At 61.6% G+C, this 24,296-nt stretch overlaps 2 protein-coding genes across 3 annotated transcripts in view; both read left to right on the top strand.

The window, feature by feature from the left end:
* Positions 1-15,572, top strand: part of CAMSAP2 (calmodulin regulated spectrin associated protein family member 2) — a 41,266-nt gene extending 25,694 nt beyond the window's left edge. For both annotated transcript variants that reach the window (XM_053912715.1, XM_071219570.1), the window contains 11 exons: positions 689-782; positions 2,233-2,311; positions 3,495-3,574; positions 3,875-3,944; positions 4,535-6,740; positions 9,258-9,394; positions 9,803-10,023; positions 10,837-10,909; positions 11,722-11,837; positions 13,160-13,278; positions 13,788-15,572. In XM_053912715.1, the coding sequence (XP_053768690.1) occupies positions 689-782; positions 2,233-2,311; positions 3,495-3,574; positions 3,875-3,944; positions 4,535-6,740; positions 9,258-9,394; positions 9,803-10,023; positions 10,837-10,909; positions 11,722-11,837; positions 13,160-13,278; positions 13,788-14,093 (3,501 nt within the window). In that variant the 3' untranslated portion in view covers positions 14,094-15,572. The remainder of the gene's footprint in view (positions 1-688; positions 783-2,232; positions 2,312-3,494; positions 3,575-3,874; positions 3,945-4,534; positions 6,741-9,257; positions 9,395-9,802; positions 10,024-10,836; positions 10,910-11,721; positions 11,838-13,159; positions 13,279-13,787) is intronic.
* A 6,469-nt stretch (positions 15,573-22,041) lies between these two features.
* GPR25 (G protein-coupled receptor 25) lies at positions 22,042-23,886 on the top strand. The gene has a single exon (XM_053912716.1). It carries the CDS (start codon positions 22,042-22,044, stop codon positions 23,110-23,112), a length of 1,071 nt encoding a protein of 356 aa, XP_053768691.1. The 3' UTR covers positions 23,113-23,886.
* Positions 23,887-24,296: the final 410 nt, after the last annotated feature.

Here is a 24,296-nt window from a genome sequence, read left to right as displayed (position 1 = left end):
AGCGTTGACGGACCCTTCTTCCATCAGTGGTGCGGGCCCGTTTCTGCTCCGCACCGAGATGGTTCAGGTGTGCGGCGCACAGTCGTCAGCTGCGATCATTAGCACTCCCAAACTTACTCTTCCCACAACGGGGGGCTCACCCTGCACCAGCCCCTCCCCATTGCCCCACGTCCCCGTCATGGAAACCGCCTCTGCACTGCTTCTCCAAGTCTGGCCATTAGACCCCACCTGTGAGCGAGGTCACTCAGAATCGGTTCCTCTCTGGCTTAGCTCGCTTGGCATAAGGTCCTCGAGGTCCGTCCCTGTCATTGCAAGCGACAGGGCTCTTTTCTTCCTGGTGGCTGCCATTCCGAAGTGTGTGTGCACACCTCGTCTTCACCTGCTCGCCCGTGTCTGCTGGCGAGCATGCAGCGAGCCCCTGCCTCGGCGCTCGTGAGCGCTGCAGCGGGCACAGGGGTGCGGGCATCTCCTCCAGGGCCAGTTTCTGTTTCCTCTGGGTAAAGCCCCAGCAGAGGGCGTGCTGGGCCACAGGGTGGTTCCGTCCTCCGTTTTTCCACGGTGCTACACCAGTTTGCATCCGCACAACTTGAGTGAGTGAGCGAGATTTCGCCCTGCATCTTAACAGGCGTTCACCATACCCCCTGGCGCAGCTCTACTAACTGCCCCTCTCACGCCCCCTCCCGTGCAGAGCAACTACCTGGTGTTCATGGCGGAGCTCTTCTGGTGGTTCGAGGTCGTGAAGCCGTCCTTCGTGCAGCCGCGTGTCGTCCGCCCGCACGGAGGTAGCGCCCTTCGAGCTGCAGCGCGCGGGACCCACCAGACTGGGAGTCGACGTGGCCTCACCGGCTGTTCCTTTTTCCCAGCCCTCACCCTTGATAATTGCTGAATGTTCGGGGGCTGAAAGCCACTGAGTTCGCTCTGAGAGGCAGAGGGTGTGGGAGAGCAGAGAAAGTGGGGAGGGAGCCTGGCCGCGAATTTGCGGCCTTACGTGACAGGCTTCTGGCTGTACCTGTTGGTTCACTTTGTTCTCTTTGCATCTTTTACCCCAACCCGAGCTTTTATTCCCCAGTAGAGTCTGAGTTTTTACCATTGTGACCCACTCAGAATCCACTCGGATCGTGGCTCGGCTTTAATCTGTCGTTTGAATTTGCCACTAAATCGTAAAAGGGGGAAGATAGATGTCCTAATAGGCTTTGTGATTACCGTAGTGTCATGATTTCGTGATTGCCATAACGACCACTAATAAGAAATAAAGGGTTCTTAGGAAGATCCCTAGAAATAAAGAACAGACATCTTCCTGCGTTGGGTCTAAAGCAGAACGCATCTCCCGTCGACTCCGATTGCACAACCAGAGGCCTGTGTCCGTGGGGAAGGGGCAGCCCTGGGCTGTGAGGTCGTCCTGCAGAAACGCCGTGCCCGCTGATCGTGGGGCCGGTCCTCTCCACTGCAGAGGCTCCCACGCAGCTCCGCGGGACTGCTCGCTGCTGCCCGAGCTGGGGCTCTGGGGGTGGCTCTTCCCCGGAACAGTTCCAGAGAGACAAGAAAAAGACCGGGAAGGGGAGGCAGATTGAGCGGGGAGCCAGTGTGCCACAGAGCACCTGCGCGGCAGGTGTGACCCTCCCTGAGGCCAGGAAGCAAAGCCAGGCTCTGCTCTCCCGGCCAGCGGCCCTGCCGCTTTCTGCGCCGGCTCAGGGTTTCCCCGTGCTGCTGTCTGCGGTTTCATTTGTGAGGCCCGCTGGTCCAGATGTGTGGCAGCTGGTTGGTTAGGTCTCCAAGGCAGGAAGTGAATCGCTCTTCACCCAGGGTAGCTTACCAAAGTGTGAACTGCACCAGGGGGTTGCTTACTAGCCCACGACATTCTCTCCTTAATTGATCACCAAACACCAACAGTTTCACACAGAAGCAAACATGGACTCCGTAACTGAAGTTCTACCAAAGCTTTAGCAGAATTAGACACTCAGATTTGCTTTTATTTTAAGTATCTGTCATATTTTATGTTAGGCCTGTTCCCCCTAATTAGCCTTAAGTGAGGTTTTTAAAGCCAGAAGAACACTTTAAGAATTTAAATAAAATTTTACCTCATGAAAATTATTTAAAAAGATAGCTTTAAATATGCTCTGAATTCTCTAAATCAAAAGGGAAGTTGAGATTAAGTCTTCACTCGTGGTCTCCAAGACTTGACACAATGTTGGAAACCTGCTAGTCGGTAACGCGGGGTCTTTACTCTTGTAGGCGACGCTGCGCACGACCTGCCTGCAGCCGCCCCAGGGACCCCCTTGGACGGCCACCCCCACTCTGCCCGCACCGCCAGGTAGGCCGCTGAATGCGCGCCCACGGAGTCCGATCACAGCCGCGGAGCTGAGCGATTCGGAACGGGCGGCTGCGAGCCGCACGAGGGCGGGGCGTGTGCCCTGAGGCCCAGACGAGCAGCCTGCAGGCAGCCTTTCGCTGCCTAACTTACTTATCCCTGAGAATTGGTTAAGTGATAGTAACTCTTAGGGCTTGGGGAGATTTTTTTTGGTTTTTAATTTAAGTGTAGTTGGGATACAATTTTGTATTAGTTACATTAGTATGAGCTGTACAGTACAGTGATTTGGCGTTTTTATCTTACAATGTGGTCATCCCTCCAAGTCCGGTAATCATCTGTCACCGTGCAGACTTCTCACAGCATTGTGGACTGAATTCTTCCCCGACCCCTCCCTCCTGGCAGCAGCCCTTTGCTCTTGTGTTTGGTTCGCTCTGCGGCTGCACACGCAGTGACACCACGTGGTGTTTGTCTTCCTCTGCCTGAGTGTACTTCACTCGCTGGGTGATGGCATTCAGCCGAAAGACACCGTGGTGTGAGACAGCGGTAGACGTCACTGCCACCTGGCCTGATTCATCCTCAGCAGGCTGGGGTCGGGATGCTTAACTTCTTCACCCGACTCCACCACAGGCCAGAGCCGACCTAGCACTCAGGCGAGTGGCAGGGGATTCTGGCTGGATGTTGCTGTGACGTGGGACGCAGGCTGTCTCGCTCCTGCGTGTGTGCATTAGATGACGGCAGCCAGCAGGGCCGCCCTCGGCCCCAGGGGCGTTGGCTCTGGCGGCAGCTCCCTGGACCGTCCGGCCTTGACCGCCAGCGAGGCCCCGCGGGGGCTGCCAGCGCAGGGCTCAGGGTGCCCAGAGGGTGCAGACTGACGACCCGCACCTACCCGCTTCACCTCTGGGCGTCTGTGTCTGCAGAAAGAGCACGGTGTCCCTGCCTCCTCTCAAGGACGCCGGGCTGTGGGCCCCGGGCGCTCTGACTGAAAGACAGAATGGGCAGAGTCGCGTTATCACAGCCGTTCCTGGGCTCAGACATGCATTGTGCCGCCTTAGCGATTTTGTTTTTGAAGTCCAGGATGGAGAGTCGGGGAGATGGTGTCGTGGGCGGTGTCAGCCGGCCCCTGTAAGGGGCACGGGGCAGAGCCGAGCAGGCTGACTGAGATGTGCCCACTGCTTTTGCGTTGCAGCGGGGAAGGGGCTGGGTCTCCACGCTCCCGGCACCTGCCGTCCAGACAGTCTCGCCCCCACGCTCGCGCCGCAGCCGCAGGTAACGCGCTCGAGGAAGGGTGGCTGGGGAAGGGTGCGGAGTGAGCGGGGGCGGGGGGGGGGGGGGGGGCAAACACAAAGTCCAGTCTCGTCTTCTGAAAGGTGGTGTGAGCACACCGAGAGGTTGATCGGTTTGTCTTTGCTTGCTGCTTTGATTACAATGACCTCTCTCCCCGCATGCACCCCCTACTTCCCACTTTCTGGTGCTGTGAATGAACCCTCAACTGTGTGGAATGTGTTCAACGGCTATAAGTGAAAGTTCCTTACACAATTCCAGTGACCTTTTTTTTGGCATTTGTAGGAGGAATTAGAAGGTCTTCGTCTATGTCTTACGTCGATGGCTTCATAGGGACGTGGCCCAAGGAGAAAAGGTAAAGAGAATTAATTATACCAGTGTGTTCACGCTCTCGAGAGGTGCTAATCCGGTCTCTTCTGTTGTTAGCCAGGTTGTAATAGACTTGACTAGTACCTGAATTTGAACATAGGCAGGTGAGAGGCCCAAGGGGCTCCCTGTAGAAGGGAGCCTGGCCGTCCGGCCATGCCCTGTGGGCCGTGGGATTGAGCAGTTCACCGTCCACGTCCCCCCGGGTCCACGTCCACGGATTCAGCCAACCACAGATTGGACACATTCCAGGAACAAACGCCACCCTGTGGCTGATGTGTCCGGTGTAGTTGCGACTGCGTCTGTGCCGAGTGCGTAGGGACTCGTTCTGGGTGTTGCCCACCAGTGGCGCGGTGTCGTGCCGACACGGCCTGGACGGTGCGCTGGGTACCCCACGTGGCCCGGGAGGGGCTGCGGTCCCGGCCAGGTGCACCCGCTGCCTGCAGCGCGGTGCTGTCAGCACAGGGGCTGGAGCATCCCAGGACCGCGGGGCGGGGCAGAGTTTAAGTAGGTGGTGTGGGGACACACAGCCGCCTCTTGTTCGGGAGTGCTCACGGGTTTCTCTCTGGGCCTTTGCAGATCTTCAGTGCACGGAGTTTCGTTCGATATTTCTTTTGATAAAGAAAACGCTGTGCAGAGACCCACTCCAAACCAAGGGATCCCTCGCTCTCTCAGTAACGAAGGGCTTTCTCTGAACAACAACCGTGTGCCCCAAAACACCCGGAAAAGCCCGTCCTTCAGGCCGGTGAATGGAGAAGAGGAAGCAGAAAGCATCGAGGAAGAGCTGGGTGTGGACTCGCACGGAGACCTCCAGGCCCCCCTGCCCCTAAACAGGAGTGAGCGGAACTCCGGCGAGAAGGCTCACTACAGGCTCCCGAACGGAGCCTTGCAGAGCAGGGCCCTCCTGGACGAGCTGGGCAACCCAGCCGAGACCCCGAGCGTCGAGGAGGCGCTGCAGATCATCCACGACACCGAGCAGGCCCTGTGCACGCCGCCGCCAGGCCAGAGGGCCCACGGCTTCTTCCTCCACGGCCAGGAGCTGAGCGCCCTCAACGCGGACCTGCAGATGCGCCAGACGGGTCCCGACCCCATCACGGACGTCGGAGGCACCTTGAGCCCCGTCACTGACGACACGGAGGTGGACACTGGGATCCACGTTCCTTCAGAGGACATTCCCGAAACCATGGACGAGGAGTCGTCCCTGAGAGACTACACGGTCAGCCTGGACTCTGACGTGGACGACACATCGAAGCTCCTTCAGGAGCAGGACCTGCACACCGGCGGCCCCCGCGAGGCCTCCAGCCCCTGTCCCAGCACCGTGAGCACCAGGTCCCAGCCCGGGAGCAGCGCATCCTCCAGCTCTGGGGTCAAGATGACCAGCTTCGCGGAGCAGAAGTTCCGGAAACTGAACCACACTGACGGGAAGAGCAGCGGGAGCAGCTCACAGAAGACGACCCCGGAGGGCTCGGAATTGAACATGCCCCATGTGGTCGCCTGGGCCCAGACCCCGGAGGGGACCAGCCCCCCGCAGCCACGGGACAGCACGCAGCTGCTGGCCTCCGAGATGCTGCAGCTGCGGATGAGGCTGGAGGAGAAGCGGCGCGCCATTGAGGCCCAGAAGAAGAAGGTGGAGGCCGCTTTCACCAGGCAGAGGCAGAAGATGGGCAGGACGGCCTTCCTCACCGTGGTGAAGAAGCGGGGAGACGGGGTGGCCCCGCTGCGGGAGGAGGCGGCCGGGGCGGAGGACGAGAAGGTATACAGCGACCGTGCACGGGAGAAAGAGCCGCAGAGAGCCGGCGGGCAGAGGAGCAAGTCGCTGGCAGACATCAAGGAGAGCGCGGAGAGCCCCCCTGCCAGGTGGCCCGAGTCGCCCACAACGCCGGTCGACCCCGAGAAGCAGTGGGGCCTGGCGAGCCCCTCGGAGGAGACTGCGAACGAGGGGGAGATGCTGGAGTACACGCGGTCCATCGAGAAGCTGAACACGTCCCTGCACTTCCTGCAGCAAGAGATGCAGCGCCTGTCGCTCCAGCAGGAGGTGCTGATGCAGATGCGGGAGCGGCAGTCCTGGGTCATCTCCCCGCCCCAGCCCGCCCCGCACAAGCAGGGCCAGGGCCGGGAGCCCAGGCCTGCCAGGCAGCCTGGCCCGCCCCCCGCTGGCGCCCCCTTCTCTGAGCCCCCTCGCCCCGCCCACCCATCCCCACAGCCTTCTCACAGGAGGGGCCCCTCGCTCTCTGCTAAGAACCAAAGGACTCCCCGGCCCAGCGAGCTGAAGATCGCACCCCTGACCCGCACGCTGGCACCCCCGCGGTCGGTGGACAGCCTCCCTCGGTTGAGGAGGTTCTCCCCGAGCCAGGTGCCCATTCAGACCCGCTCATTCGTGTGTTTCGGGGACGACGGGGAGCCGCAGCTGAAGGAGCCCAAGCCCAAGGAGGAGGCCAGGAAGGAGGACTTGGACTCCAGGGAGGCCTCGGAGCAGCACGTCCCCCCCACGGAAGAGAAGGAGATGAGACCTCTGGAGTCGACCGTTTCTGAGGTCCTGTCCCAGCCCATCACAGAGACCGTGTGTCTGACCCCAAACGAGGACCCCCCGAGCCAACCTGCAGAGCCCCCTCCCCGGCCTGCCTTCCCACCTGCTGCGCCCAAGAACGCCAGTCTCATCGAAGTTTCCCTCTCGGACCTGAAGGCCCCTGTGAAGGCTGATGTGTCTGTCGAGAAAGAGGATGGAGAAAGCGACAGAGAGCAGATGGACGAGGACCAGAAGGTGTGCTGTGGATTCTTCTTTAAGGTATGCCAGCACGCGCGGGCTCAGGCGTCCGCTGGACGGCACCTGCTGCGGCTTGCTGTGGCCTCGGTTGCCCGCCTGCGCGAGTCCCAGAGGGGCCGGGGCGCCCGAGCCCCTGGTGTGGGGCGCGACCTCTCCCGGGCACGTGCACATCTGGACGAGCTGCCCCGCTCCTCTGCCGCCTCCTTCCACAGAGGCCTTTGAAGCAGAGCTGCCCAGACCGCTGCAGCCTGAGCCAGGTGCCAGTTTGTAGAAAGCTCGTGACCTGGCACTGTGCTTGGCACTGAGCATGCGTCCAGGCTTGTTTTAAATCTTGAACACCCTCCCTTGTGTTTCTCCTACTCCCTTTAAAAACTGACCACGTGGGCACCTGCAGGACAGCCGGCCACTGCTCTAAAAGCCTTGGCCGAGCCCTGCGCCCACCCCGCTCTCGGGGTGGCTGCGGACGGCGCCTTCAGACAGCGCTTCAGCCACCTGAACACACCCCAAGCGGTGTCACCTCCTGATGGCGAGGTGCTGATATTTTTCATAGTTTTCACAAGACCGGAGAAGCCTAGTACTTCTCCATTTTTATCCGTTATCATTCACTTTCTTCGTTTTAACGTTTTGCTGTGTTTTCCAAATCACCTGTGCTATAGGTCCGTAGGGAAGGGCATGGGTTTCATTAACCATCAGAAACAGGTGTGTGTTGCTTGTTTTCGTTTTCACACGGAGGGGCTGAAGCAGGCCGCCTCTCACCTGCTTGGCCCTGCGTGCAGTGTAGGCAGGAGGGAGAAACCAGAGCGAGTTTAGATCCGAGCGGCAGCTCCTGGCGGTCCTGCTGCCGCACCTCCCGCAGTGCCTGCCACAAAAGGGTTTCCCTGTGGGCACTGGGAGGTCGGGAGCGAGCACGGAGCCTCTGTCAGAGCTGGCCGTGGCAGTGCGGCTCACAGACCCCTCTAAGGGTCCAAAGTCTGAGGGGTCGTGTCCTGTGTGACCGGGCAGAACTGCGACTTTCTAACAGAACGCTGCTGCGGACACCGCAGGTGAGTCCGTCGTCCAGGGTCACGGCCCTTGCAGAGAAGGGGGCACAGAGGGAACACCGTTCAGGGCAAAGCAGGCCAGCCTCTGGGCCCATGCTCTGTGCTCTGCGAGCCCTTTGCACACCGTTTGCACATCCTCACTGCTCCCTCCAGGAGGGCAGAAGGTGGTTTTATAGTCCTCGTGTGTCCTTGTCGCCCCCGCCGCCCCCCATTGGGCTCTAGGCCTGTGCCGAGCCTCTCTGGCCTCCAGGGGCTGCCCCAGCTGCATGTCCGTCTGGTCCAAGGACTCAGAGCTGCCTGTGGAATCAAGTGCAAGCCTCTGAGCATCACACTCGGGGCCTTTCCCAGGCCCACCAGCCTGCACGGCCGCCCCCACCCCATGACCTCCCTCTTGGACCATCCCTCCGGACCGGCCCTGAGTTCCCCCTCTGCCGGAGCCTGGCTCAGTTCCGAAGCTGCCGCCCATGCTGCCTATGTGTCCCGTTGCACCCTAAGCACACCGCTCGGAGTGCCTGTGGCCACGGTGTCCGCGCTCGCTGTGGTTTGCTCGTGTTCCAGTTCCCCTCACACTCGGACGCCTGCAGCCCCCACACCCAGGTGTCGTAAGTGCGGGGGCGCACCGGCCCGTCATGGTGCTCGCCATGTGTCAGGGACGCTCGTGCGCCTGTGCGCTCTCCCTCTGGGCCCCGAGCAGAGCTCCTCTCTGCCTCTGCCCCGGGACCCCGGGACCCCGAGGGTCTTTCTCAGGTTTGTGTAGTGCGGGCCTGGCCCTTCACTGAGCCTGTGCGAGACGCCCAGGTGGCGTGTTGGGCTGAGCATCACAGTGTCGCTAAGATGGTGGGCCCTTCGGCTCGCTGACCACGGCAGCGTGTTGGAGGCTGATGAGAGCGGGGACCGTCCCTGAGGATGTAGGCAGAGACGAGGCAGGCCGTGAACCTGCTCTCGGGTCAAGAGGCCTTCAGGAGAGGAGGGCTGGGCGGCCTTCTCTGCCACAGGAAGGCCTTCCGTGTGGTCCCAAACCCACTGGGCAGACTGCCAGGACCTCCCCGTAATGAAGCCGCAGTGGGAGTTTCACTTACGGGATGGCGCTTTGGGGGGCTGCTTTTGGCGCTTCGGCTTGAGTTTGCTTTACTGAGCATGTACCTCACGTACCATTTAAACGCAATTTTAAAAATTGGGGGGGAACTCCTCACTTAAATTATTTATTAGGGTCCAAAAAAAACCCTCTGTCCTTTTTTTCCTTTCCACGGTTGATTATTCTTTGCTAACTTCCCAGGCTTGGAAACACGTAGTGAAATAAGTTTGTGTCCCTCGTTACTTGATAGAATTACCACCTTAATTCCTCTCTTCCTCCGCAGTCTCTGGAGCATGTCCGCATACGGGGCGCGGTTGGAATGAGGTTGAACGGATATTTCAGATTTTCGGTTACAGGCATGGGAAACGCGAGCTTGGTGCCTAATTAGAGCGAGTCCCTTTTCCCCGCCGCCTCTGCTCTCAGGACGACCAGAAAGCCGACGACGACGTGGCGCTGAAGCGGGCGGCCTTGCTGGAGAAGCGGCTCAGGCGGGAGAAGGAGACGCAGCTGCGGAAGCAGCAGCTGGAAGCCGAAATGGAGCACAGGAAGGAGGAGACCAGGTGAGGCCGAGGCCGGGGCCGGGGGCGTGCGTCTCTCAGGGTGTGGCTCACAGGTTCCTAGATGTTTGCAGTGCCAAGGCAGCTGAGTTCAGGGTGATTTGGGGTGCTTTTTAGAAGTTACTTTCGTTTTCCCTAAGTGTTACTTGGTTGTATATTTTTACCTAAGTTTGAGGCCATTTCAAAGTCAAGTTCTCCAGAAACCACAAGAACTTCACCGATTTTACACACGCGTGTGCACGCGTGCACACACACACACACGGGTTGATGGTACACTTGTGCAGATTTCAATGACCTGAACTGTCTGCCCCACGGAGCTGAAATATGGTGGCCCCGCCCTCTCCCGGCACGAGCTCCGCTGGGACTGCGCCCAGCGGGTGCAGACCGGAGCCTGACGGAGCGGTCTCTTAGGCGGAAGACGGAGGAGGAGCGCCAGAGGAAGGAGGACGAGCGGGCCCGCAGGGAGTTCATCCGGCAGGAGTACCTGCGGCGCAAGCAGCTGAAACTCATGGAGGACATGGACACGGTGCTCAAGCCCCGGGCCCCGGCCGCCAGGCAGAAGAAGCCGCGCCCCAAGTCCATCCACAGAGACCACGTGGAGTCCCCCAGAACACCCACCCAGGGTCCTCCAGGTAACGCAGCGCGGGCACGGAAACATCAGCGTGGTTGTCGGACCGGTATGGCTGTGCCTGGGCCGCCAGCCGGGGGGAGGCCTGCCCGGGAGCTCGCTCCCAGTCTGGAAACCAGAGGGCAGCGAGGGCGCCTCGGGCGCTTGAGAGCGTGTCTCACGGAGCTGTTGGGCGCTCACCCGTGTGAGTGGCCCTCCCTTCCTTGCGTCCCTGTGGGCGCCTGCGTCGTGGGCACGTGGTGTGCAAGGGCCCCGAGACCCGGGGGTCGCGCAGGCCTCCTCTGGCCAAGACGTGCTCAGGAGTCCCAGTTTCTAGCCTTTGGAGTTGACAGGTGTATCTTTTCTTAAAATTCAACACGCACAATCACTTTTCAAGACGGCGTTTATCTCGTTGAAACTAAACACCGTTGAGCATTTCAGAGAATTCCCATAGTTAGTCTAAAACTGAGTGGACACAATTGCCTTTTATAGCCAATGAAACCTGTTGATACTCAGTATTGGATAAAATCAGTCCATGAATTTTTCACCTAAATACGGTTTATTCGTGTAACGTCTTTTGTGTTCACTTTATTCGTGTGGTCACCATATCATGTCTCACGTTCCTTTTGGAATAACTCGTAGCAGCAATGAGCTTTATGGTTTTCTGAGAAGGGGCTCGCTGCTGGTCTTGCCGAACTGTGGCCCTGCGTGTGGAGCGCGTTGTGGGTTTACACTGAGAGTCAACTCCAGCAGGCAGCGCCCCGGAGGCCCAGTTCCCACAGGCGGGCGCTGCCCGGCTTGGCTTTCGCTCGGCACCCTGACTGCCGTGTGTTTTCAGTCTCCAGCCTCTCCCTGGCGTCGCTGACCACGGGCGACAGTGAGAGCGTGCACTCCGGCAAGAGGACCCCCAGGTAACCTGTCCGCCACCGTGAGGCTCGGGGCGGGGGGGGGGGGGGCAGGGGGCAGGGGTCTGTCCCGCAGTCCTTCCTTCTAGAATGAGGAGCGTGTCTGCCCCCCTTACCCTCCCTTCTAGAATGAGGGGCGTGCGTGCCCCCCCTTGTCCTCCCTTCTAGAATGAGGGGCGTGTCTTCCCCCCCCCACCCTCCCTTCTAGAATGGGGGGCGAGCCCAAGGCACGGCCTTCAGAAAGCTGTGCCGACCACAGCGGTTGACGGATCTCTGCACGCACAGCAGTCCGCTCACCCTGCACTGGTTTGGTTTCGGCATCGCTGACGCGGATGAGACTCTTTATAAACTACGAACGTTAACAACTGCAGATACAGTGGTGGTAGATCCCAGTCCGAAGGCACAGAAAGGGCGCCGCCCCTGAGTTTGTCTCCCACCAGGCAGAGTGCTGCCCCGTGAGAACGCCCCAGGGCAGCAGCCCGTGCCTGAGGGGGGACCTCTCTTGCGCCCGCCCCTGCAGAGCAGGGCTGGGAGAAGGGTCAGTGTCTCGCTGCCTTATGTTCTGACACCCCGTGGGGACAGCTGCCCCTGGGGACCTCGTCAGCCGTGTCGCCGGCGCATTACGCCAGCGGCAGCTCTGTGTGGTGCTCACGGAGCCCCACTGTGCTCTGGGCCCGGGTGGCACGTTCGTGAGCCGCCACCCTGCGCGATTGAAGCCTGGAGGTTGACTCTGGCTGATGCTGTGCCACCCCCCACCCCGCTCTGCTCCCCGAGCCCTCTTCCTCTGTGGGAGTGGTGAGACTTTCCTTACTGCCTAGGTCGGAGTCTGTGGAAGGCTTCCTGTCGCCCAGTCGCTGTGGCAGCCGGAACGGAGAGAAGGACTGGGAGAACGCGTCGACCACATCTTCAGTGGCTTCGGGGACAGAATACACAGGTTTGTGTCTGTGCCTTGTTAGGGAAACACTGCGGCTGAACACGGGTGGGAGCAGGTGTAGATTCAACCAGAGAGCGCTTCGCTGGCTTCCCTCCCGTCGGAGTCCGCCACGCAGCGGGTGGCTCTCTGGTGGGTCCCTTCGGGGACCAGGGAGAGCGGGACTTGTCCAGGACCAGCCAAGCTGCCTCTCTGAGTGAGACGGCACCTCGTGCTTCTCGGGCTCTGGCCCCCTCTGGGTCGTGGTTTGGGGCTAAAGACGTTCTCAGCATTTAGAATTGGGCAGCTTTACAAGCGATGATGCTGCTCGATTCAGAGTTAAGAGGCACCGGAGCCAGAGGGCGGCCGCCCGCACACGCACACCCCGGCAGGCCCTCTTCAGCTGCGGACGGGGCAGGCATCAACGGCATGAGCAAGTGGAGAGCAGCATGTGGGGAAGACCGCTGCCAGGGGGCTGGAGCGGGAGCGAGGAAGCAGGAAGGTGCCAGGGGAGTGGGCAGGCACAGGGTGGGCAGCAGCGCTCTGTCCCCGTGTGACCTGGCGTGGGGGCGCCGGGAAGGCGCGAGGTCACAGCTGCTGCCCTTGGCTGTCAGCACAGCCGCCCGGCCCCTCCGAGTCAGCTCGCATCACGGGCGCTGTGACCCGGTGCCGCAGGGTGACCGCCTTGTGCCCGCTCCGACAGCTGGCGGGAAGTGCGCAGACCACAGAGCGGCTGGTCGCTGGAAGTCCGCCGTGGTGGGGCGGTCACAGCACGGAGATAGGGAAATGCTGCAAATCAGGGCGAAGGTTTCTTCCCCCGAAGCACTGGTCAGCGCACTGCCGTGGGCGAGGCACAGCCCCCGCGTCCAGGATGGGGTGCAGCGGGGATGCAGCAGGGGAGGCTGGGCTGTGCACCCCACCCCCGTGACGGGAGCGTGGAGGGAGGTGTGAAGGTGTTTCCGGGGTTTGTGGACTGAGGAGCAGCCGATGGTGGGAGACGCTACAAACCCAGCCGTGTGGGAGAGGGGAGAGACGCAGGTTCCTGTCTAAGAGCTGCTGAGGCCCACAGCCCCATTCCGCTGCCAGCTCCCCTGCAGCCCCTCAGACCGGGAAAGACAGGGTGACGGTCACAGGGGCCCCCAGGTCCCCGCCACTCCGAGGGCAGTCGGGCAGGGACGTCCTGCAGAGGCACCCGTGTACACAGGGTGGGCTCTGGTGGGGGCGCCGCCGGCCCGGGCTTCCAGCACAGGACCAGTTTCCTAGCACAGCGCTGCCGTGGGGCCGAGTCAGAGCGCAGCAGGCCGCTGCCCTGCGCATGTGGTCACCGTCCCTCCTTGTCGCCCCAGGACCGAAGCTGTACAGGGAGCCCAGCGCCAAGTCCAACAAGCACATCATACAGAACGCGCTGGCGCACTGCTGCCTGGCGGGCAAGGTGAACGAGGGCCAGAAGAGGAAGATCCTGGAGGTGAGGGCGCCGGCCGGCGCGCTGGGCCCCCATCGCTCTGAGCGTGCGGGCCTCCTCCTCCGTCAGCCCCAGAGCGAGGGCTCCCACTGCAGAGGCCCGCCCCGCCCCGCCCGCTAGCCCGTAGGAAGCCAAAAGCCACTTTTGTGCCCCGATCCACTCGTTCACGTCTCGTGAGTGCGGGTGACATGGGGGCCCTTTCAGAACGAAGCTCTCGGGGAGGTGGTGCGCCCGGGCCCCTCGGTAGTGGAGGGCGGGCACAGAGCCCCTGGGGGTCCCTTCGGCAGCTTCCCGCGGGACCGTGTCCCGCAGGGCTGGCTGAGCCGCAGCCTGCGGAGCCTGCGTGCCCTCCCGGTGGAAGCGGCTTCGCCTTGGTCACGTGTGTGTGGTTCTGGCTGCAGAGGATCCTCAGTTCAAATGTCACCGGGTTCGACACAGAACACGGTCACTCAGCTGAATGTTTACGGGTTTCTCTGGTCTTGTTTCTCGTTTGTTTGTTGTTGGTTCTGAAGGAAATGGAGAAATCGGACGCCAACAACTTCCTGATCTTGTTCCGGGACTCGGGCTGCCAGTTCCGGTCCCTGTACACTTACTGTCCGGAGACAGAGGACATCGCTAAGCTGACCGGGATCGGCCCCAAGGCCATCACCAAGAAGATGATCGAGGGGCTCTACAAGTACAACTCCGACAGGAAGCAGTTCAGCCACATTCCCGCCAAGACCTTGTCTGCCAGCGTCGATGCCATCACCATCCACAGTCACTTGTGGCAGACCAAGAGACCTGTGACGCCCAAGAAGCTCCTGCCCTCGAAGGCGTAGGGCCTGCTGCGGCCACCCCTGAGCCCTCAGGGCGCACGTACCCTTGGGCTGCCCGCCTGCAGAGTGCCCCTATGATTGCCGGCGAGACCTGCGCTCGCCAGGCTGACGGGCCCGCTGCCAGGGCGGCCGGGGTCCCGTGGGTGGTGAGCGCACGTGGACAGGGAAGCCCTGTGGCTCGCCCGGGGCAGCGCCACCGGGTCACCTGCCAGGCACCGGTGCGAAGCCCTCGCTGACACGCACTAGTTGGACTAACAGTGGAGATGAGGCTGAGGTTACAAATTATGGGTTCATTTGTTGCTTTTTTTTAAACTTTTCATGTATGTGCTGTCTCCAGAGGGTCTGTCCTGTCCTCCCTGTCCGTGGGGTCCATTCCAGCGCACCTTCAGGTTTCGTTTCGTGTGGAGGTCGTGCAAGTGGGAGGCGCGCCCGCCCGGGGTGCTCGTGTCCGTGGTGTGGGCGCCCTGCTCCGCGTTCACCGCTGTGGACGTGTTACTCACACAAGTGTTAACACTTCTCGATGAACTGAGGGGAGGTGTCATGAAGAGCTGCTAATAGATGTGCTTCAAACCACATGAGCTTAACCAGGAATCGTAGGAAGAAGTCGCTGATTCAATCAGTGTTGTTTTGCACCACTCCCGCCGTCTCGGAGTGATTCCCAGTGCTCGGGCTGCACTCGGCTGGCTGGCTCTGAAGTGAGTCACTTTTGGAGCTGGCGGAGGGAGGGCCCGGGAGGGACAGCATCCCGAGGGTGGAAGGTGTCCTGCCGGTTCTCACCGTCTTTCCCTTGTATTTATAACTGATACAGAATTATATTTAGAATTTTTAAACATGTACGAAGGGCTACACTTTAATTTTAAAATAGCTTCCCGTTCCTTTACTTATATTGAGTTCTCCTTTTCTTATCCCGCGCAAGAACAGTGCAGGCCCGGCGCACGCTGAAGTCCCTCAGCAGTGTGTGCGGAGGGCTGGCGGGAAAACCTCCGTTCTCAGGAAAAGACTCGAGCGATCATGTGACTGTCCCGTGTCAGTGTTGTGGCCCCGTGTGACTGAGGGCGGCAGTATTGTGTCGTACACAAGACCCCCGGCTGGTTTTCTTCCGTGGGAAGTAGAGGCTAGAGTATGGACCTTTCTCCAGCTCAGCACCTGCTGGGATGCGTTTCCCGGCTCTGAGAAGGGGGGGCGTGCGCCCCGAGCTGCACTCGCTGTCGCAGGGCCCATGGGCATCCACGCACCTGAGCTCCGACATTGCCTCAGATGCTGTCGGTATTTTACTGTAATTTATGTTCTTATATTTATGTATATTTGTTAAAACTGTAAAAACATTCACAGACTTCTTTCCAATATCTGTGCAAGACACACGTGTAGCTCAGCCCCTTTGTGGCCTGCCGTTTGCATGCGAGACCAGGCTGTGTGACCCCTGTATCTGCAGTGTGCGCGTGCTGTGCGCACAACACGAGGACATTAAAACCGAGAATTGCACGTGGCCCCTGTCAGTTCTGTCCCACGGGAAGGGGGTGGCTGTCCAAACGTTCAGACCGAGGCCGGCTTGAAAACAGTGACTGCGTCTGACTAGGGCGCGGCACACAGCGGTCAGAAGGAGGTCGGTGAGTAGCTCACAGGGCGAAGCGCGTGCCCTGAATCGCATTCCCGAGTCCAGGCGGTCATCTTCGTGCTCCTCGGCCGGCGGACCTCACCAGGGGGCGCGAGTCAGCCCAGCGGGCGGCAGGGGCACGGGGCCACACTGTGCCCAAGCCCGGCGCCCAGCGGTGACCGTCCCCCCTCAGGCAGGGGCCGCAGCAGCGCCGGCACGGGACGGCGCGCTTCTGTGGGCCTGCCGGTTCGTTATGGGGTGGCTGTCTTTAAAAACTCCCGTTTAAAGATCACACAAATGAAAAGGATGCCATCCCGCCGAGCCGGGCGATTCTCAGAGCCTCACTGACATGCGGGTCCTCGTGTCCTCGGGGCCAGATCTTGGCGATGGTTACTTAGTGATGGTCGCCGAGACGTGGCACAGCTGCCCTTCCACACGGCTTTTCAGTCTGTTTCCGGATGACTGTTACAGGGGGTTTCTGGCGGTTTAAAGCCAAACGCTGCCTTTCACAATGGTTTCACAGAACTGCTGGGCAGGGTGTGGTGTGCGCCCCGTCCCCGCAGAGCCGCCGGCACGGGCCGGCTGCTGTGCCGTCAGAGGCCGCCTGGGCGCCGTGTGGTTCTCTCTGCTGCCGTAGCACCAGACGACCTGCTTCTGAGTAAGACGTGCTGTTACCGTGACCCTGTTTGGGCTGCGGTGACCTCGCAGCGCTCCTGGGTCGTGACCCCTGTGCCAGAGGCAAGTCTCACGGCCAGGAAACGCGTCGGTGCCTCCCTGTGTGGAGCTCAGTCCTCACGGAGGGGTGTGAGTTGGCGCCCACTGCTTGTCATGCATGTCAGTCTTGCCCATTGGCTTCACCCTCCTTGGGTGAATCGGCAGCGAAATTGTGCCTGAACAAACACCGACACCTGTAAATGGGCCGGCAGACTCGCCGCAGGCCTGCGTACCAGCCGTGTGAGGTCAGTCCTCCACTGGGGCTCTCGAGTGTTACTGGGGTTTTTCCAGCTGTCCTCACTGAGACCAGAGAAATTAAAAACAAAGATCTTAATGACAAAACCAGAAAAAACAATCTTCCCACGTCACCTGCCGAACACCTGCCGAGGCTGAACGTGGGGGGGGCGCCTGCCTTCGTCCCTCCGCCAGGCCCTGCACCCAGAGCCGAGCTGCCCACCCACCATGACTGGTGGTAAGTGCTTTCATTTTCAACCGAGCAAACGTTTACCCACGAGACTCCGCCGCATGAGAGAGGAGTCCACAGCCTGGAGCCCACACCCACTGACAGCGGGTCCCCTGCTCCAGCTGCTGGGGGTCAGCTGGGCAGAGGGGGTGCTGTGACCTGTCTGCGCAGAGCACACAAGGTGCGGAAAGGCTGGCCAGACCGCGGGCGGGGGTTCGAGGGAAGATGCTCGGAACGCCGCTGCGTCTCCGCCGTGCAGCTCCCCTGGAGTCCTGTCCTTTGGGGGTGCCGCCTCACCTGCTGTTGCATCGAAGCCCACAGCCCCCCAGGCTCCACGTGCCTGCCTGGGGGTCCTGCTGGGCAGCGGCCTCACCAGCTTCATCGCTGGAGGGACTCAGTAAACAGTCGTCCAGCAAAGGAGTCCTGGCCCAAAAGTCAAAGTCGGGCCCTGCGGGTAAGGCCACCCAGGAACTGGTTGCACCGCTGGGAGACAGCGGAGTGAGAGCAGCGCCTGGGGTGGCCCCGCCAGGGCGGGGGGACCTTGCCCAGTCCCGCTGCTGACAGAGACGTGGCCTGGCAGCCTCGTGGGCCGCAGTATGACCGCGGACAGAGGAGGGTCCAGCCTTCCCAAATGGGTTCTGGGCTTTTTTGCACTGAGGGACTTCCCTATCACTCGGCCCTGCAGCCTGGGCTGGTTTTTACCTGTGAGGACCATGGATGTGGGGAGAGATGGGGCCCTGCTTTCCTTGAAGGCCCGTCCTCCCCTCACCCGGCCCCCGAGGGCCCCAGCGGAGTCAGCCGGGCGACCTGGCTCAGCTGCAGGCCACGGGCTTTCACAGTGAGTCACCCTGGGGGTGGGAGCCCTGCGTGCAGTGGAGACACAGGCCCTCGCCAGCTGCCCCAGGGGTGGGGACATTTCTGAATAACTGAGCATTGGACACATCCCTCAAGGCCTTGGGCACCAGGGAGGAGGAGAGGGCATTTCCCCAGTGTGCCCACCAAGCCTTCTCTGACACACACACACACACACACACACACACACACACCCCACCCCACCCCCGAGCCAGGAGTGCTGCCTGTGGGAAGCCCCGTCCTGGTGGCCAGCCAGTCACAGGGGCACCCCGCTCCCAGCTCAGCGCTTCCCCAGCGGGTATGGGCACAAGCAGAGGCGGCCTGCCAGGCCTTCCTCCCCCTCGCTGTGCCCAGCTGCTAGTCGGACTGCCCTGCTGGGCTCTGAGCAGGCGCAGTCGGGCGGCACCGCGCCCAGAGCCAGTCCAGGGTCTGTGTTTTATTGTCAGTTACAGCCGATACTCCATATGACTTCACAGTCGTTTCAAGTAAAATCTCTGCTCTCAATCTAATAGTTTAGGGAAAGTTTGACAGAAATCTGAAAAAAAAAGATCACACTCTGAATCGATGGGAAAAAACGACAAGCTTATTTTTTAACCCGAACAGAACTGAATGTTTTTAGATCATCAAAGGGAAAGTAACTTTTAAAAAAAAATCTGTACCCAAGGACGTGCTCTTAAAGAAAAGGAGGGGAGAGGGAGAGGAACGTCCACGGGTTGCCTCTCGCACGTCCAGACTGGGGCCCGAACCCGCGACCCTTCCGTTTGCGGGGTGACGCTCCCACCAACCGAGCCACACCAGCCAGGGCGAGAAAGTTAACGTTTTAAACGCTGACACTGCGAAGGACAACCAGTGGGCCGATGGGAAAATGTAAGACTCAGAACAATGAAACATCGCTAAGAACAAAGCCTGGGAAAAAAAAGATCGGAACCCAGCGGTCACACCACATGTGGTCACTCCACAGACCCGCATGCAGGACACGCCTGCGCAGGCCCCACGGGAACTGAACGGGCAAAGACTTCCCGTCTTACCTGTGTTGGAAGAACGCAGTGTTTTTTTAAAGGTGCCTTTTCACCGCATTACCTATAAAAGTGGAAAAACTAGGCTTTGCCGATGGACGTGGGTAACCGTCCAGGCCCTCAGAGGGTGCCACGCGGTCATTCAGCCCTGAGCTCTTCGCAGCCTTTGACCTGCACTGTGAAAACCGCGCCCAAGAAGGAAAACAGTGGTCCCAAGTGCAGTTACTGCGAATTTCTACAGCAGCGAAAATACTGGGCAGAGCCTAGGTGTCCAAAACTAAGGAACTGGAAAACTAGGCCACCCCCAGACATGTGATGGCTCAGCATTCGCCTCCTGGTCGGTCGCAAATGTGACTGGACCCGCTGGTGTACAAAAAGAAGAAAAACGTGTGGGAAGTATGTGAAATCGAGTGTGAAAGCCCAGAAAACCCCAAGAATGGCGAGGTGATACAACGAACTCTCCTTCTGAAAATACCCACGCTGGCCGGCAGTAAGTTCCCCGGGCCCCCGAAGGCTTTCTTGTTCTGCTTCTGTGATGTGGCTGGACAGCGTTCCTGATGGAAGAGGCAAGTGTGACTCCTTCAGCGCTTCCCCAAAGGTGCAGGCGGCTTTCACAGAAAAACAGAAATCGGGGGGGGGGGACACACTGCAGGAGCCCACAAAGACGCAGGAATGAAACCTGCCCTTGCCCCAGGCCCGTGCCAGTCACCAGGATGGACAGAGAGAGCGAGCGGCCCCTTGGGGGTGACGTCCTCCTGTGGGGAGCAGAGTGGTGCAGCAGGACTGGGTCACTGAATCTGGTGGGCGGCTAGGTTCGTGGTTCCAGCCTTTGCCGCTCCCGCCCGTCCAGACTCGGTCGGAAAGGCCCACGGGGCCCGGGGCCCACAGGGAGAAGCCGCCGTGTGCTCTGGGCCACAGACTTCCCTTGGGGGCAAGGCCACAGCCCAGGAAGCAAGTCTCTGTTTCTCATAAACAACCTAGTTCCACTCGCCAGCCCCACCCATGCCCCTCCGGGCTGCTCGCCCCGTCTCCTCACTCACTTGGTGTTTCCCCGCTGTTCCTCTCTCGATTTCAGAGCCAGGGGCTCCGGGTGCCGCAGATGCAGGGTGCCGGGGGGAGAGCCGTCCATCCAGGGTCTCTGGGCCCGGCCAGCAGGCCCAGCAGCAGGCCTTCCCAAGGCAGGGGAAGGAGGCTCAGCCCCTCGGCCACAGGGTGTGGGTGCCACTTGCCGGCACCCCGGGGCATCAGACATTAGAAGGACTTCTCTGAATCTCCAGCAGCCCCTCGGGTGTCCCCCCTCAGGGGTGTGGGGGTCTTCAGGGAGGGGGGACCCATGCCTGGGGACTGGAGTGCCCTCCTTGGCCTGGGAGAGGGCTAGCCAGACCACTCTCCCTGCGAGTCCCCAGCTCCCTGGGGTTGCTGTGGACTGCAGGGGCCTCCAGCTGGAAGCCTTCCGTCCTGGGGTGCCCAGGTGGGGACAGGGCTCTTAGACTCCCAGGGGCGCCTTGCTTTGAATCATAAATAAATGCCTTCATCACCCTCCGTGAGATCGACGCCAAACCCGATGCACACAGAGGCCTTTCTGGGGCCCCAGCCTCAGGGGACGAGGTGACACCCACGGAGTCCCCAGCAGAACACCCAGGCCCGTCCTTGACTCCTCTCTGCTGAGACCACTTCTCTCTTGAGTAGACCCTCTCCCTTTTGTCCCACTGCCAGACTCCCCTACCCCCGACGCCAGTGATTGGAGCCCACAGTGGGGCGCCCCAGCCCAAGCCTATCCCCATCCAGCCAAAGGGGTGTGTGTCCCACTCAAAAATGGCGGGGGGCTCCTTGCCCCCTACAGAAGGAAAGGCAGGCTCGTCACCTGCTTCCTCTCCCGCCACACCCCCGTCCCCCCTTACTCTCCCCCCAGCTGTGGTCACCTTGGGCCCAGTGACCATCACTCTCAGCTCAGGCTCAGGCTCAGGCTCAGGACCTGCCCCAGCAGCACCTCCTGCACCACCTGTTCAGCGCCCCCTCCGTCGGGAGGACTTTGTCTCCAGCGTCTCCACAGTGTGACTGCTCAGGGTGGGGGGACACTGCTCGGCTGCACGTGAACCTGGAAGGCCAAGGCTCCCTCCCGTGCAGTGCAGGGAACAGCGCCTGTCACTGTTGGTGGCTCAGGGAAACTCGCTGGTCCTTCCTCCGAGGTCTGACATCACATCGCCCCTCGGGCGTCACTCATCCCTGGTGCCGGCAGGTGGGCCTTGGGAAGGCGCGCACACACAGGCCCGTGAGCTCCAGCACAGCGTCTCACCGGATGGAGGTCGGCCTCACCAGCATCGCCCAGAAACCCCACTGTGCCCCACCTTCTGAGACAGGGCGCGGCTTCCCTCGCCCACTCTCACCTCCTGGAGCCCACCACCCCTGGGACCCCTCCCCTTGACTCTCCCTCCCTCCTGTGAGCTCCTGACTCGTGACTTAGGACCACTAACCTGGGCTACATTGGGTACCATCTTAGCTGTGCTCAGCTTCCACCTGCGTCTGGCTTAAGAGGCAGGTTTTGCTGAACGGAGGGAGGTGGGGAAGAGCTTAGATTTGAACCCCAGGCCCTGCTCCTTTTGTCTGGGGAATGCCACCCCTCGCTCCTCAGCCGAAACCCCCACACGGTTTCCCAAGGACCTGATTAGGTCGGAAAAGCGGCTGTTTGTGGTCAGACCTTCAGCCCATTGTCCCAGGACACTCACACCCACCGGTGAGCTCTGGTGGCCGGAGGCAGGGCCCCAGGGGCAGGCTCCCCACGCACCCACTGGGCCTGGGCTGTGCAGCCGGCAGAAGTTCTTCCGGGAGCGCAGGTGGGTGGGCGCGGGCTGAGGCGCTACCGCCCAGAGGAAACCCTCCTGCGGGTCTCTCTCCTCCCCTCTGAAACCGGAGAACACTGATGACCGGACCCTGGGGGGCAGGGAGGGAGGCGGAGCACAGGCAGGGCTCCAGGGCACCCACGCCTCGCGCCCTGCCCTCAGGCTGCCCCCAGTGGGAGGCCAGGCGGGTCTCCAGGCACTAAGGACTTTTCCTCTGGGGACCCAGAAATGGAGGTCCTCTGCCTTGTCCCTTAACCCTCCCTTCCCCTGGGCAACCCCAACTCCTAGGCCACCATCCTGCACCGGGGAAGCAGCCCCTCCCCCACACTCTCCTCCCCTCCTCCACCTTCCTGCCCACCCATCCCCTGGGCCCTGGTTGCAGGAAGGGAGGTGCTGGGCACCCGCCTGCAGAGCCGCTGCCGCCACCTGCGCCCGCGCTGCGTCGTCGGTGCGCACAGGCTCTAGCCCGGCCATGCCCCCCACCCAGCCCTGGAGCCCCAGCCCAGAGACGGCGTCCTGGGACTACTCGGGGTCGGGGTCCGGTGCCCTGGAGGAGGAGCTGGAGCTGTGCGCGTCCTGGGAGCTGCCCTACGCCCGCGCCTTCGTCCCCACGCTCTACCTGGCGGCCTTCGCCGTCGGCCTGCTGGGCAACGGCCTGGTGCTGCGGCTGCTGGCCCGGCGGCGCGCCCCGCGGCGTCTGGCAGACACCTTCGTGCTGCACCTGGCGGCCGCCGACCTGGGCCTGGTGCTGACACTGCCTCTGTGGGCCACGGCGGCGGCGTGGGGCGGCCGCTGGCCCTTCGGCCGCGCGCTGTGCAAGCTGAGCGGCTTTTCGCTGGCCGCCTCGCGCTGCGCAGGCGCGCTGCTGCTGGCCGGCCTGGCCTCCGACCGATACCTGGCTGTGGCCCGGCCGCTCGGAGCTCGCCCGCTGCGCTCCCCGCAGTGCGCGCGCGCCCTGTGCTGGGGCGGCTGGGGCGCGGCGCTGCTGGTCGGTCTGCCCGCACTGGTTTCCCGCGACCTGCAGCCGCTGCTCGAAGGCCCGGGCAGCCAGTGCGGGGAGCGGCCCTCGGACGCCTTCCAGGCCCTCGGGCTGGTGCTGCTGCTGCTCACCTGCGCGCTGCCCCTCTGCGCCACCTTCTTCTGCTACTGCCGCCTGGCACGCCGTCTGCGCCGGCCGCCGCGTCTGGGCCGCGTCCCCACCGCCCCACTGCGCATCATCTGCGCCGTCGAGGGCGCCTTCATGGGCTCCTGGCTGCCCTTCAGCGTTCTGCGTGTCGTCCTCCACCTGGCGCGCCTCGGGGCGGTGCCTCTGCCCTGCCGCCTGCTGCAGGCGCTGCGCTGGGGCCTCACCATCGCCACTTGCCTGGCCTTCTGCCACAGCTGCGCCAACCCGCTCATCTACCTGCTGTTGGACCGCTCGTTCCGCGTCCGGGCCTGGCGCCTGGCGCACGGGCTCAGCTCAGCCTCCTCGCGCTCCGGGGACCCCAGCGCCGAGGTTCGGGCCCGGCCGAAAGCTGGGGACGAGCGCAAACGGAGAACATAGCCGCGGCAATCCCATAGCGGCCGCAGCCTGACGGAGGCCCAGGGAGGCGGCTGGACCCCCCGAACGCATCTCCCCTGCTGGCAGCACGTCGCTCCGCCAGCACCCAGGACCGAGTCTCCTCCGGCTTTGCCTTTCCCAGACCTCAGGGCTTCCAGAGCTCCCCCAGCCAGGCGGCAGGATCAGAGGTCTCTCAGCCTAGTGGCCGCCTGGACTGACTCCTTCTTAGCTGTGCAACCAGCAGACAGCAGCTGGGTCGCCCACAGGCTCGCCAGGTACAGGAGAGGCCAGTGGGTTTCTTCCCTGCCCATCAGCAGCAGCAGCAGCAGCAGCGGCCACAATATTCAACTCAGACCCCAAAGCTGCCGTCTCCAACTGTGGGGCCTGCGATAGCCTCCGTGTCCTGAGAAATACCTTCTCCAAGTCAGACCACATGCTCTCCCTCTCCAAAAAGCTCGACAGACTGTGGGAATGGACTGCCCTCGTGCATGCCGCCTTTGCAGACTTTGCCTTGTCGGTTAGTCACATCACTTCAGATTTTCAGTTTCAAAGTTCACCAAAGCCCTGGGAACCAGCCCCAGAGCGAGCTGCCCGGTACATTCACGCAGCGAGTTCCCAGAAGGGCTGCCCCGGGTGGACACCTTCTCCCCCCTCCACCTGGAAGTTCCCTGGGCCCTTCCCTGGGACAGGGGAGCCGGGGATCCCTCAGCAGGCGCTCAGATCCTCGGTCACCCGGCCAGGGACACCAGAATCTCCTGTGCGGGTTCCCCTTTCTCAATAAACGCTGCTGCCAGCCTGAGCGCGACCGGGTGGCCTTCTTCGCACGAACGTGGGCGTGGAGTGTCAGGTGGTGACTGAACCCGGGTCAGACAAAACTCAACCGGGTAGCTGAGGTCGACCTCAGGGTGGTCAGGGTTGGGGGGAGAGCTGGCGGCAGCCGCGTGGGCGAGGCCGTCCTGCAGGAAAGCCACGAATGGGTTATTCTCGTGAGTTTAGAGCTCTTCACGTTTCGCAGGTTATGGAGAGAAGGACAAAGGCGTAAGGGCCGCTGGCAGCCAGGGGCCACTGCGAAGAGGACACGTGTCCTTGCGATTTTCAGTTACGCACGGGGCCTTTCCTGCTATCCTTTCGGAGGTCACCAGCCCAAGAGTTCAGGACTGTCCACACTGCGGCTCTGTGACCTGCCT

Source organism: Desmodus rotundus, chromosome 10 (genome assembly GCF_022682495.2).
Source record: "Desmodus rotundus isolate HL8 chromosome 10, HLdesRot8A.1, whole genome shotgun sequence".
Taxonomy (NCBI): Eukaryota; Metazoa; Chordata; class Mammalia; order Chiroptera; family Phyllostomidae; genus Desmodus; species Desmodus rotundus.
This window is presented reverse-complemented; position numbering and strand designations above follow the sequence as displayed.